The 12,683-nt window shown below is 44.7% G+C and overlaps 1 protein-coding gene across 3 annotated transcripts in view; it reads left to right on the top strand.

Annotated features, from left to right (window-relative positions):
* The first annotated feature begins 2,508 nt into the window (after positions 1-2,508).
* TRIM37 (tripartite motif containing 37) overlaps positions 2,509-12,683 on the top strand; it is a 40,907-nt gene continuing 30,732 nt past the window's right edge. For 2 of the 3 annotated variants that reach the window (XR_002102999.1, XM_019545711.1), the window contains exons 1-6: positions 2,509-2,634; positions 5,826-5,927; positions 6,967-7,007; positions 7,608-7,724; positions 9,590-9,677; positions 11,132-11,254. Coding sequence is in view for 2 of the 3 variants with exons in the window: in XM_019545711.1 (XP_019401256.1) it covers positions 2,614-2,634; positions 5,826-5,927; positions 6,967-7,007; positions 7,608-7,724; positions 9,590-9,677; positions 11,132-11,254 (492 nt within the window). In the remaining variant the exon portion in view is untranslated. The remainder of the gene's footprint in view (positions 2,635-5,825; positions 5,928-6,966; positions 7,008-7,607; positions 7,725-9,589; positions 9,678-11,131; positions 11,255-12,683) is intronic. The other variant, XM_019545709.1, reaches the window with a different exon arrangement.

Consider the following 12,683-nt stretch of genomic DNA (forward strand, 5'->3'; position numbering starts at 1 on the left):
TTCCTCCCACGGATGTTCACACTACTAACTGCCAGTTATCTGCAAAGTCTTTTAAGGTATATGCTACGCACCTATTCTGTAGTGATTAGAAATAGGCTGGCCTCTATCTGTATACCTCAAGTAGCTGAATCCAGCAAAATGGCCTAGAGAAGGTCTAGAAGTGGAAGTAAAACTTAAACCTTCAGGTTGGGGGATAAAAAAGAAATATAGAGGTGCATGTGGCTTCTGTTAACAGCTGCAGGAAACTGCCTTAGGTGCTAGCGATTGTCATCAACTGTAGCATGAACAGCAGAGAATCCCAAGTTGCCTTCTCTCTGGCAGGTAGGTGGAGGGAGGTGCTTTTTCAAGTGTGTGCTGTAAATGTTAGTATTACCAACTCCAAGCGCTAAAAACCATGTCAGAACTCCCAAGAACATAGAGATAATTTTTAAAAATAGCATGATTTGACTTGTCTTATTAACCTTGTATGGTTTAGGATAGTGGTATCTGGCTGGTGGGCTGGATCTGGCCATGTAGCTAGAACAGGAGCAGGCAAAATACGTGGCCCACAGGCACTTACCAATGAATTGTACCCCACCCAGCCTGCATGCTTTGCTCCCACCCTCACGTGCAGGAGAGCCCCAGCCAGCAAGCACACTTCTGGGTGGGACCACTGCTGCAGCTGCCCCAGGACCTGCTCAGCTTCCCTGGCCTCCAGTGGGCTCCTCCTTGTCTCCCTGCTGCAGCGCTTGCTCCGGGCAGCAGGTAGGGAAGCTGCAGCTGGGCGGACCATGGAGCTGGTGGGAGCCCAGAGCTCAGGGTTTGCGCTCAATGGGACGCTGGAAGCACAGAGCTTGGGTGGGCAGTATGTGGGGTGTGACAGGGTGGTGTAGGGACCCTCCCATGCCCTCCCCCATAGTGCACAGCCCCTGCCAGCAGTGCCTGGCTCCCACCAGTTCCAGGAGCTGCATGTGGCAGCAAGGGGCAGAGCCAGACTGGCCCACCTCTATCATGCAGGGCTCGCATGCAGCTCCCAGGACCCGGGCTACTGAGGGGAAACTGCTACAGCTTGGGCCAGGCCCAACCCCCATTGCCCATGCAACAGTAGCCTGTCCTGGCTCCACTGTGCTTGAAAATTTAGCAGTGGTGGAGGGGTAGTAGGGTTAATTTCCACCACTCCCCCTTCCACCAGATTCCTTAGACATGTGCTGAGCCCAGTGGGCTAGATCCCTTGGCTCCCATGAGCTGGATTTGGCCCACAGGTCAGAGGCTAATCACGCCTTGTGGAGGAGCTTTTTTTGTAACCTTGAGAGCTAGATGATTGCCCTTTCGTAAATTTGAATGCAATCTGATGTCCTCAGCCACTATCCTGGCTCTATAACTCAAAGGTTTTACTTAAAACACCTAGGCCCCTGCTATACCATTAACTGGCTAATCATAGAATTACATTTATCCTGCGATTAGCCAACTAATCCCACCCCTCCTGCAAAGTAATTATCACATGATAAAAGTGATTCTCCAGCTACAAAAAGAGCCAAACGGCTCTACAGTCAGTGCTTGAAAAAACATGGTTGCAGACAGAAGTACAGGTCCCTGCTGTAACTAAAAATGCTTTGCCTGAAGGGTTGAGGGTTGCAATCATCCCTGGAAACAAACAGATGTTCACAGCTGGTTCCAGCAGGGAGGGGAATCCAGCTGTTAGCTGCCACTTGCAGTCAGCTTTCCCCAGCAATGGCCCCGCTCTCAGCCCATCCCTGCTCAGAGCAGGAGAGAAGGAAGGAAGGAGAGGGAGCTCCTTCTAGTGCAGTGTTTCTCAACCTGAGGGTCGCAACCCAAAAGTTGGTCACACGAATGTATGAAAGGGTCATGAAAAAACTTTAGAAATGGCTCATTGAGCTTTTAAAGGAGAAAAACATAGGGAAACTTTGGCTTTTCCCTTGCAGGCTGGCAGTCCCCTGCCCCACACACGTGGGCCAGCTGGTTGGGAGCGGGGGACACTGGCCATGGGTGTTTACAAATGGGTCCTGGTACAAAACCCCCTGTCTAGGGGTTCCCCAAGCAGCTTTAGTGGGGAATTGGAGCAGGGCTGAAACCCGTCCCTCTGCTCCCTTCCCCCTTCTGCAACCAGAGGTGGGCAAGCAGCACAGACAGAAGTGACAGAAGACCTCTCAACCTCTTGCAAGATCACAGTCACCCCATGGGCCATTTTTTGAAGCTGCCCGCACCCCTTCACTTCTTGGAGGAGGGTGGGAAGGGACCTCAGGGGGGTCACATCCGGTCCAACCTCTGCTTCAACTGCATCATCCCACCCAAGCCTTTTTTTTTTTTTTTAAATGTCTTCAACACCTCCAAGGACGGGGACTCCCCCGCTTCTCTGGGCAGCCCTGCCGCAGCTCTCCACCACGCTCCCCGGGAGCAACGCCCCCAACACCCAGCCTTGCCGCAGCTTCCGTGAATTCCCCTCCCCCCGCAGGCAGCAGCGCCAGGGTGGGCGCCCCCGGCGGCGCATGCGCGTTGCGAGGGGGCGGGGCCGCGCGGACATGGCCGGGCTGTGGAGGGAGCCGGGCCGTTGAGCAGCGCCCGCCTGCCCTCCTCTCACTCTCTCTCCCTCCCTCTCCCCGCAGGGCCGCCGTCATGGACGAGCAGAGCGTGGAGGTGAGCGCGGGGCCCGGGGCGCTCCCTCAGGGAGCCGGCGGCCGCCATGTTGCGGGGGTCCTGTCAGAAACACCCGTGGGGGTGGGGGTGGGGCCACAGGCGAGACACCTGCAAGTGCCCCCGGGAGGAAGGGGTGCTGAGGGCCCCCGAGCCGGCGCGGGGGTTTGTGCAGCGCAGGCCTGGAAATCGCGCTTGGTTTCACGTGGGGCGCTTATACACGTGCCTTTTCGTCCCGCCGTGCTCCGGGGGTCCGGGCGGGTCGGAGCAAAGGCAGTTCCTCCGCGCGCGGGGTGCAAGCCGTGAGACATGCACAGGAAATGGCAGCGGGGTATTTTTGAACTGAAACGTCTCTGCTGCATTTTAATTCAAAAGTACGTCGCCACTTTCTTGGCGCCAAGCGGGTTGGCCGTCGGAGAGGGCAGTCCGACTGCCCTTCGTCCTTTATCAACGCTAAACTGGACGGCTTGACATCCGCTGTTTTTCTTGTCCGAGACAAAAATGCGTCCGGTTTCGTATCAGTGGAGGAGCCAAAAACCAGACTGTCGTCTCCAATGGCCACTCCGCTCCTGTCCCTGCCGGGTTCGCTTTTGTCCCAAGCGAGACGTCCGCAGGGTCTCCAACTCCATTTGAATCGATCCCAGGAGGTTTCGTCCCGTGACATAACACGCCTTATGGCGCATCGGGAAGGCAAATGCACGTTTTAAACCCTCCCTGGTAGGTGGCCACTGTAGAGGACAGTCCGGGTGTCCTCTGGTGATACGAAACCGGACGCCTTTATGCCCTCTGTTTTTCCCTCGAAGACAAAATACGTTCTCTGTCTTGAAGAGAGATCTAGAGGACATAAAGGCATAGGGTTTCGTATTGATAGAGGACAGAGGAGCAGAAAATGGGGATGTCCTCTGTGATGCCACCCTAGCACTGACACACACTTCGCCACTTGCACAACCACGTGTGTCGCAGAGTCAGGCACTTTCAGAAGCGCCTGGCGCTGCAGCACAGCCATGTGTACAAATGCCCATAGGCTCTGTTTAGGAAAAAGAAACGCCTACTTTTGCGTTTAATTAGAGTTGGAATTACACTTTGACTCTTGGGGGAGGGGGGTGGTCTGCAAAAAAAAAAAAAAAAAAGAGTAAACTGGCTCATTGATTAACAAGTCCACTTAAGTGAAGGAGCAATCTGATCAGAGGACCCCCCCCCCGCCTTCCATGTTATGATTCAAATCTTATGGGGGGCTCTGATCTCTCATGGGAGGAGGCCTTAGCTCCCTCCCAACTCCCCCTTAATTCACACCCTGCTTTTAATGCTTGTTGGTTGGAAAAGCCAGCCTTGTTCAGAGCTGGGAGGCCCAAATGGTTTGAAGTATGGAAGAATAAATGTAAAGAGAGAATGAAAAGTTTAGGATGACCCGCTGTAGACAGGAGGTGAGTGAATAAGGGCTTGTCCACATGGGGAACTTGAGCCGCATAACTAAGGAAATGACACTGGGATAGGTGTTGCAGAACAGCAGTTTTCATGCTGGGCAATTTACCTTCCTGGTAGACAGGCCTAAGACAGGACACAATGAAAGTAATTCAGGAAAATAAGGTAATGTGTAAGTGTACACTTCTCATATTAGATGGTAGGTAGTTATCCCCTAGTGTTTATTGTCACAAGATTTCTTAGCGCGCCAGTACTTAGGTTTAAAAAAATCAGAAGTTTATGGATCAAGAGTTTTATATTCATTTTCAGAAGGGATATATCAGCCCTTGTGCTTTAGAGCAGAGGCTGGTTGCTGACCTATGGTGTTTAGTCTTTACTTTTTTGCTGTCTTGCATTTTCATCTGGTACTGGCTGCTCTTAAAAGAGAGGATATGGAGCTAGATGGATCACTGATTTGATTAGGTTTGCCAAATGCCATTGTTCCTCTCCCTTCAAAAAGTCCTAAGCGTTTTATGAAACAAAAGGACTGTAGAATGGGTTTATGTGGAAATATTTTGTGCCCCTCCCCATGTACCTGTATATAAATAACTTTATATCTACCGACCTAATTTTTTTTTTTTTATGAATATGCTTTGTAGATCAGGTATCTCTTTTTCCAGAAGGTGGCTAGTGATTTACATGGGAAATGAAAGATTTCCTTTGCAAGAGCTGAAGACTGCAAATGCTGCAGAATGCTAAAGTAGGGCAAATCTGCAGCCTACTGCAGGTCTAGTGATTTATTTAGCTTGGTGTTAATTGTAGTGACTGAGACAAGGATTTTCTTTGATTGTTTTATGTCATGTTGCTGTAGCTGAAGTTCTGTCATTCAAGCTGAGCTGGAGGAAACAGTAAACTAGTCTTTCACAGTCAGGTGCTCACACTTTGGCAGAGTGTTGTAAAGCTTGGGTCTCAAACCATGGAGGAGCGTTGTAAAGGACACTTGTTGTCAGTAGATGTGTATGTATGCTAAAAACCTCATGATATTTCTGTTGGTCTGAGGTTTCACAAATATCTGTTTGGGATCCTAGGAGTTTTACTGTCCCTTCAGAAACAGACTGAGATTTCAGCCTGCACAAAATATTTTTGTTTCTTTACTTATTTTCACAAAATCTTGACTTGCTCTAGATCCAGCTTATTAACAGATCATGACTTTATTCTCCAAGCTGAGCAAAGTGATAGAAGTAAAGAAATTGCTGGGAGAGGAGGGGGTAAATGTGGACTTCAGACTTGAAAGAATAATGTAACAAAGGAAGCATACTGCCTCTAAATTATTTTTAGTTCAGTACCTTCCCATTAACATTCTGTAAAGTTGTAAATTATATTTACATACATATTTTCTTAAACTAGGCTTACTGCCAGCGAGGTAAAACTTGTAGGTGTGGAAATCTACGTGAAGAGTACCTCATCACTTGGCAACTGCTTGATGTTGTATAGGTACAAGTGTAGCATCTCATCCTTGCAAAAGGAGGCAAATGGAAAAATAAAGGGATAAAGCAGAGCAAAGTAAATGCTGCCTGGGGAAGTAAAACCTTTAAAATGGACATTAAACGAACAGTATGGCCTGGAGAAAAGGGGAAATATGAGCCATGATGTTTGTCTGTGAATAAGCAGTACCTTTGTCCCTAGCTCTTCAAAGTAGAGCGTCTTTTTAGTTAAATCCAGCATGTTGCTTGGAGAATAAATGAAACACAGTCAAGTGTGCGTCTTAACAGTGGCATGAATTACTTTTGCAGAGCATTGCGGAAGTATTCCGATGTTTTATTTGTATGGAGAAGTTGCGTGATGCGCGCCTGTGTCCCCACTGCTCCAAGCTATGTTGTTTCAGTTGTATTCGGGTAAGTTATATTTTCATCTTCTAATTTGCATGTATGCGGTAAATATAACGACGGTAACTAATAATCTGTAGGGTACCCAAATGTATGTGTTTTTCTTTCTTCGCTTCAGAGCTTTCAGTGTATTCACTGTATTCTTTGGGTACTTTTATACATGCTTTGCATTGCAGTGCCAGGCACTTTAATTAGTGAGCTGCTTCAGTTTGGTTTAGAGTGTGGAAATTTGTCTTGTGATAGTGGAAGAGAAAACAAGATCAGTTAAGACTTTCTGATCTAAGGGTAGTCTTTACAGGACTGGCAAGTAGAAAAATCATCCTCTGACCTGTAAGCTGTGCAAATAATCATTATAGATGAAGGACTCTAATGACAGATCAGGGAGGTAAATGAGTTGGTGTTGCTCTGTTGCTGAAGGGAGGCTCTGACATAGTAGTGAGGCTGACCTAAAATAAGCAGCTTAATTGCTGAAGTTTGCATTTGCAGGTTATACTGAGTTGATGCAGTTCTTTGGGAGACATAGATAAGCCAGGTAAGAAGCCTTCCAGAACCCCCCAGTGAGGCCTATTGAATTATTATTGCTTCTGCTAACTACTGAAAGAAAGCTATCAAACTAGGCCAGGGTCAGAATACATGATACCCCAAAGACTAGCATCAAAGGCAAAGAGAAATACCTGCGCTGTCCTCACTGCACCTTTTTGCTAATATATTCTTTTGTATAACTACAAAAGTGTATGCATTCTTTGGTTTCTAGCAGAATAGTGGATATCTCAGCACTCCCTTTATTAACAGAAAACTTATTAAATAAGCAAAGCAAACAAATGCTCCCCGCCCTTTTTTGTATGGATTTTGAGATGATTTAAAATTTGATTCAACATAGCTTTCAGCAACTGAATTATCTGTATGTAAATAAGGAAAAGTAGCAGGTTGAAACAGGAAACAAGTGACTTCTGTTGAAATAAGAGAACAAGGGACTAGCCTGTGTGACTCTTCTCTCCTTAACCTTTTTATACTGTCTTAAAATGCGCATCTTTCTTTTTTTCTTCAGCGTTGGCTGACCGAACAAAGAGCTCAGTGCCCTCACTGTCGGTAAGGTAACTTTAATACATTAGGAATATCCTGGAAATGCATGTAGTTTGTTTTGCAGTGGTTATTATTTTGGAAAGTATATAGTATGGAAAATTGTGAGTTTCTGTTTGAAGGTTGCTCTTAATAGGATATACCTATTTATCCAGACACTGGCCTGGTCATTTCTTCCCCCTTCCTCCTGTTAGTTTGTCTAAAATCTTAGTAATTTTTACCTGTTACATTATCAAGCTGGGAGGACTGGATAGGGCTCCACTCATAACTATTATTGAATCTCCTCTCTTTGCTTAGTCCCTCTCCTGGCTGATCAGTTCCTGTAAATTTCAGTCAGTGTGGAAGTTGTCCTCTTCCAATAGATCTATGTGACTGATCTGTCAGAGAATAGACATGGTGTAATGTGTCCAATGAAACAGCAGCTTTGTGGACAAGATTTTACAATATGCATCCCATAAATATAGGGCTTAAAAAAGCAAGGTCTCAGTGGCAGGTAGGAACCCCCACTTCCCCAGCTGAGTGAAATTGAAAAGAGTAGTTTCATTACTGTATTTAAGATCCTGAAATTGAATTATTTAATCTAACTTTGGCATTTATTTCTATTTGCAGAGCCCCACTTCAGCTACGGGAACTTGTGAACTGTCGTTGGGCAGAGGAGGTTACACAACAACTTGACACGCTTCAGCTATGCAATCTTAACAAGCATGAGGAAAATGAGAAAGACAAGTATGTAGAAGTAGACTCTTCATTTAAAAAAAAAAAAACAAGAAACCTTCAAAACAGCAGGCATTTAATTCTGCTCTGTTTAAAATTAGGAATTGGATTAGAGTTCCTAAGTACTGGCACACTGGAGTGTGCAATTAAGTAGTAGAAGTCAGTTTTGTTCTTCTTCCACTGCCCCTCGGTGTGCATAGTTCTCTCACGCTACCACTTAAAGTCCCTTTGAACTTCATGATTCCAGTCAGAGGGTGACAAGAAGTTAGCAACTGACTTTCTTACTTCTAGAGGTTGGAGGCAGTTCCTGAAAGTGGTATCAAAAGCAGAGTTTCTCTAGGTTGTAAAAGAAAAAGCTTATAAAATTACACTTGCACCAGTATTCTTTGAGAGAAGGACATGGCAAGAATGAAAACAGGTGTTCCCTTATTGCTCATTTCCATTCATGGTGATTGTGGGTGGCGGATGATGAGCACAACAAGGACCTTGTGCAGATCCTTATGGTTTGGCAGTTTGGAGTTAGCCACCATTCAGGTTTGTTTGAATGGGCTCATGGACTCGTTTATAAAATGGGATGATAGTGGTCCAGCTTTTCTTTCCTTTCAGATGCTTTAATGTTGCTATTCTTATTCATTCTAATGTTGTGAAACCTAACATGAGTAAACATTGAAGTGTTTGAATTTTTAAAAAATTCCTAAAATGGAAAATTTTGTAAGTTCTTGGAAGAATAAAAGTAAAACAATCTGCTTTTTCCAGAAATCCAATCAGGCACCTGGGTGGAATAGATGCTGTTTGACCACTGGGTTTGAAATTCTGCTGTCACAAAAAGAAGGGTGTGGTGATGGCATTTGCTGCTCTGTGCATTTTACCTCTGAAGCAGAAACTTATGTGAAAGGCATTAATACCCAGGAGCATTTACAGTTTTAAAAAACTGGGGAGGGACAAAAGCTGACATTTTCTGAACTCTGCTCTCTAGCAAATAAAAGCTGGACCAGGTGAGCCCTTGTTCAGTTTCAGTAGCAATACAGTGTAGTTCCTGGACACAGTTAAGCCTTTCAAATCTTGTATTTTGTTGTTGAGTGTTTTACGTTTCATTTGGTGCCCATTTCAAGAACGTGTTATGTGGTAGTCTTGTCAACTATGGTTAAAACCGCAGAACAGCCATTCACCAAAAAGCAAGATAGTAAAAAAGAGCCAATGAAAACTGCAACACTATTAAAAGCAACGCTTCATACTTGAGCACCTGGTTCCCATATGACCTACCTGATGGTTAATTGCATGTGAGCAAAGATATGCAAATGATGAACTTAAGAGTATTCAGTTTTATTGTATTCTATGCAGTCTTTTTTTTTTTTTTTTGCCTTGCATGTTCATTTTTCTATACTCTCTTGATAAAGATCGATGAGACATAGTTGCATCAAGGAAGGTCTTGCACAGTCTTGAAGATGACATTAAAATGACTGCTCCTGCCCTTATTGCAGAAGACAGCCAGAGACAGGTTGTAATGCGGAGGATAAAAAATTAATCCAGGTGACAGTATAAGTGTGATGCCTAGTGTTTGCGAGTCATTGAACTCCAAAGATTCACATCCTGGTCCAGCAAATTCTGTCCATCTTGGTTGTCTTGGAGGAACATAGAGATAAATAGCTTCTCAAGTATCTTGGATCTTGATCGCTAATGGGAGCTGAGACCTCTTTGTTTAAAAAAAATTGTCATTTGCAACTGATTTTGGCTAATGGTTATTTGGAGACCGTTGGTCACCCCTAGACCTTATTGCTCTGCTCCCAAAAGTCATGGCAAGAAGAAAAACCTGCTTTGTACCATACTTACAGGTGTGTAATTTCCCATAACTTTTTTTTTTTTTTTTTTTTTTACAGGTGTGAAAATCATCATGAAAAGCTGAGTGTGTTCTGCTGGACATGTAAGAAATGCATTTGCCACCAGTGCGCCCTCTGGGGCGGAATGGTGAGTACGTGGTTCACAGCATGTTATGTGTATGTGGAAAAATGGGCCACTGTCTCTGTAGTGCTTAAATTGTTGTAGAAATGGTAATTATGACACAAGACTCTTACTATCATTTTCAAATTGCCTTTCAAATACTGTAGCTAGAGGAAAACAAGAGTCTGGTAAACTTTGGCTTTAATCTAGGCAATATTTTATGCAACGTAGTAAAGCAGGAAAGTGCTGTTGGAACATGGCTAGAATTACCCTTTTTGTATATTTCATGATCAAAACTACTGTAGACAAACTGAAGGTAACAACAACAAATTTCTAGCGCAAGGAATGAGTCCTTTGCCTAACACTATGATTACTGCTGTATGCTTAATACCAGTGTAATCTTGGATACTTGGGGGCCACTCCCTGGTCAGGAAAGATGTCTATACGGAGCATATCACAAAGGAGATGGCCATCTGCCGCTTCCTTCTCCAATTTGAGTGGAAACTAGAATAGCTTTCTCCTTGCTTAGCTCTTAACAGAGTGTATCCTAGACTCCAGTGCAAAGCTCCCTAAATCGCACTAATTGAAGAGAGGGACTAAGTCAGTTTTGGCTTAAAAGTTATGAAAAGAAGTTAAATGTAAACGTAACTGTGGGAACAGTTTGAAAAGCTTTGGTGTGTTATCTTTCCAATCCAGTTTTTTTTTAGTAGGAAGAAGGTACACTGTGTTGTATTACATGGCCTTTTGAAAGAATTGTCTCTTCTCTAGGAGAAAGACAAGGGCAAAATGTACTAAGTCTTCAGATCATGTGTTCAGTGCTGCAAGTTCTTTAAGCACCACTGCAGTGCTGTACAAGCCCATGACAACCTGAAAGTTAAACACTCAAAAATACGTGTAAACAAAAGTATGGACCATAGATCTGAATTCTCCAAACAACTGGGCAATAGAAAGCCAACAGCATAAATCATAGGAAAAGCTAGATTATGATCTTAAAATGATATCTTGAGCCAGTTAGTAAGAAATTGAAAAGATTAACAATCCCTTAACCTGACATTATCCCTTCTCTCCACCTTCAGTTGGAAGAGGGCTTCTGCTGGCACTCAAGGTCCTTATGTCTCCTACTCTCCTCTATCAGTCAGCTATTTCTGTGAGACAGACACTTCATGTAGTTCAGTGTTTTGGCTGAACTGTCAACAAATATATAGCTTTTTCATGCAAACAATTTTTTTGCCTAGCTTGACTAGTTAAAACATTGCACAGTAAATGTAGATGCTCATTTTTGGATGTGTGCTTAGTTTCCAAATAAGTCCTTGCAGGAAGCACTGCTGGAGCTGTTTTGTTGCTTAGGGAAGTGTAAGGCAGACTTCCTATCAAAAGTCTCCTCGGGAACCTTCAACCCAATGAATGAGGCCTGGGAAGAAGACACCTCTTAATAGCAGTGCAGTAAAATGGGATGTTCTACTGTTTCTGTTTTTTAATAGCATGGAGGACACACATTTAAGCCACTGGCAGAAATTTATGAGCAGCATGTCACAAAAGTGAATGAAGAGGTAGCAAAGCTTCGAAGGAGACTCATGGAGCTGATCAGCCTAGTGCAAGAAGTGGTAAGAAATGACTCCAGGAAAATGTTTCCATCTTTTTGTCTGCACAACAAATGTAAGATTGAGGTCTTCAGGTTATCTGTAATAGGAGAGAAGTTAGAGATGGATTGAAAAGAGAGAATTCCTGATAGAAGCTATATGCTGCAGCATGCCCTTGAAATCATACTTTGTGTGGATTTTGTGTGGTTAGTCTTGTAGAAAGCCCTTCAGTGAAGGGCTAGCTTATCCCCTAGGGAGACTTGCAGGGATAGCTGCACCTGGATGCTGGCTTGCCTAAACAGGTAGGTTGTCCGTCTAATACAGTGGTCTCCAAACTTTTTTGATCGTGCACCCCATCAGTAAAAAAAAATGTTGAGCAGGCACCCCAATATATGTCTTTCTATATAAATATACATCTAAATAGAAGTTCTAATATTTTCTTCCCGCACCCCAGTGGATCCTCGTGCGCACCCCACTTTGGAGACCACTGCTCTAGTACCTGATGTAGGTAAGGTACAGTCCCTCTAACATGACTCAGGTCATACCGAAATAAGTGTCATGTTCCAGGATAGCTTGTTTCCCTTTCCAAGTGGAAATTGGCTGCACTGGTATAAGGTAACTTGCTCTGCTGCAAATGAGCTTATGCTTGTGGTTGTAATATCATAACTAATTTGGAGAAAAGGTTGCACTTCTAAACAGCATAGTTGTACCAAAACAAAAACTGCCCAGCTGTATTTGATGTAATATTAAGGCTTGAAACATCTAGTTTTCTGGAATTACAGACTTAAATTCCATTAGGACAATTCAGACCTCCTTATTGTCAGATTTCTCTGGCAAGCGTGCAATGTAGCGTACAAACCTTTTGACTAAAATGAAAATAAGGTTTCATGTGCTCTACCTCAGTACATTCTTAGTTTAGTAGTAGTTTCTAGGGTCAGAAGGGACCTGAGTAGATCATCTAGTCCGACGACCCCCCCCCGCCATGGCAGGAAAGAGTACTGGGGTCAAACAACCCCAGCAAGGTGTTCATCTAGCCTCCTCTCAAAAACCCCCAGGGTAGGAGCCTGCACCACTTCTCTTGGAAGGTGGTTCCAGATCCTAGCCGCCCTGACTGTGAAGTAGCGCCTCCTGATATCTAGCCTGAATCTGCTCTCTGCCAGCTTGTGACCGTTATTTTTTGTCACTCCTGGTAGTGCTTGGGGGAACAGGGACTCTCCCAATGCCTGCTGGTCCCCCTGACTAGTTTTTAAATGGCCAGTAGACCCCCCTCAGCCTTCTCTTGTGGAGGCTGAACAGGTTCAGGTCCCTTGACCTCTCCTCATAGGGCCTGCCCTGCTGACTCCTGATCATGTGAGTGGCCCTCCTCTGGACCCTTTCCATGTTGGTCACATCCCTCCTGAAGTGCGGCGCCCAGAACTGAATGCAGTACTCCAACTGTGGCCTGACCAGTGCC

The sequence above is a fragment of the Crocodylus porosus genome, unplaced genomic scaffold (genome assembly GCF_001723895.1).
Source record: "Crocodylus porosus isolate Cpor-Errol unplaced genomic scaffold, CroPor_comp1, whole genome shotgun sequence".
Lineage (NCBI taxonomy): Eukaryota > Metazoa > Chordata > Crocodylia > Crocodylidae > Crocodylus > Crocodylus porosus.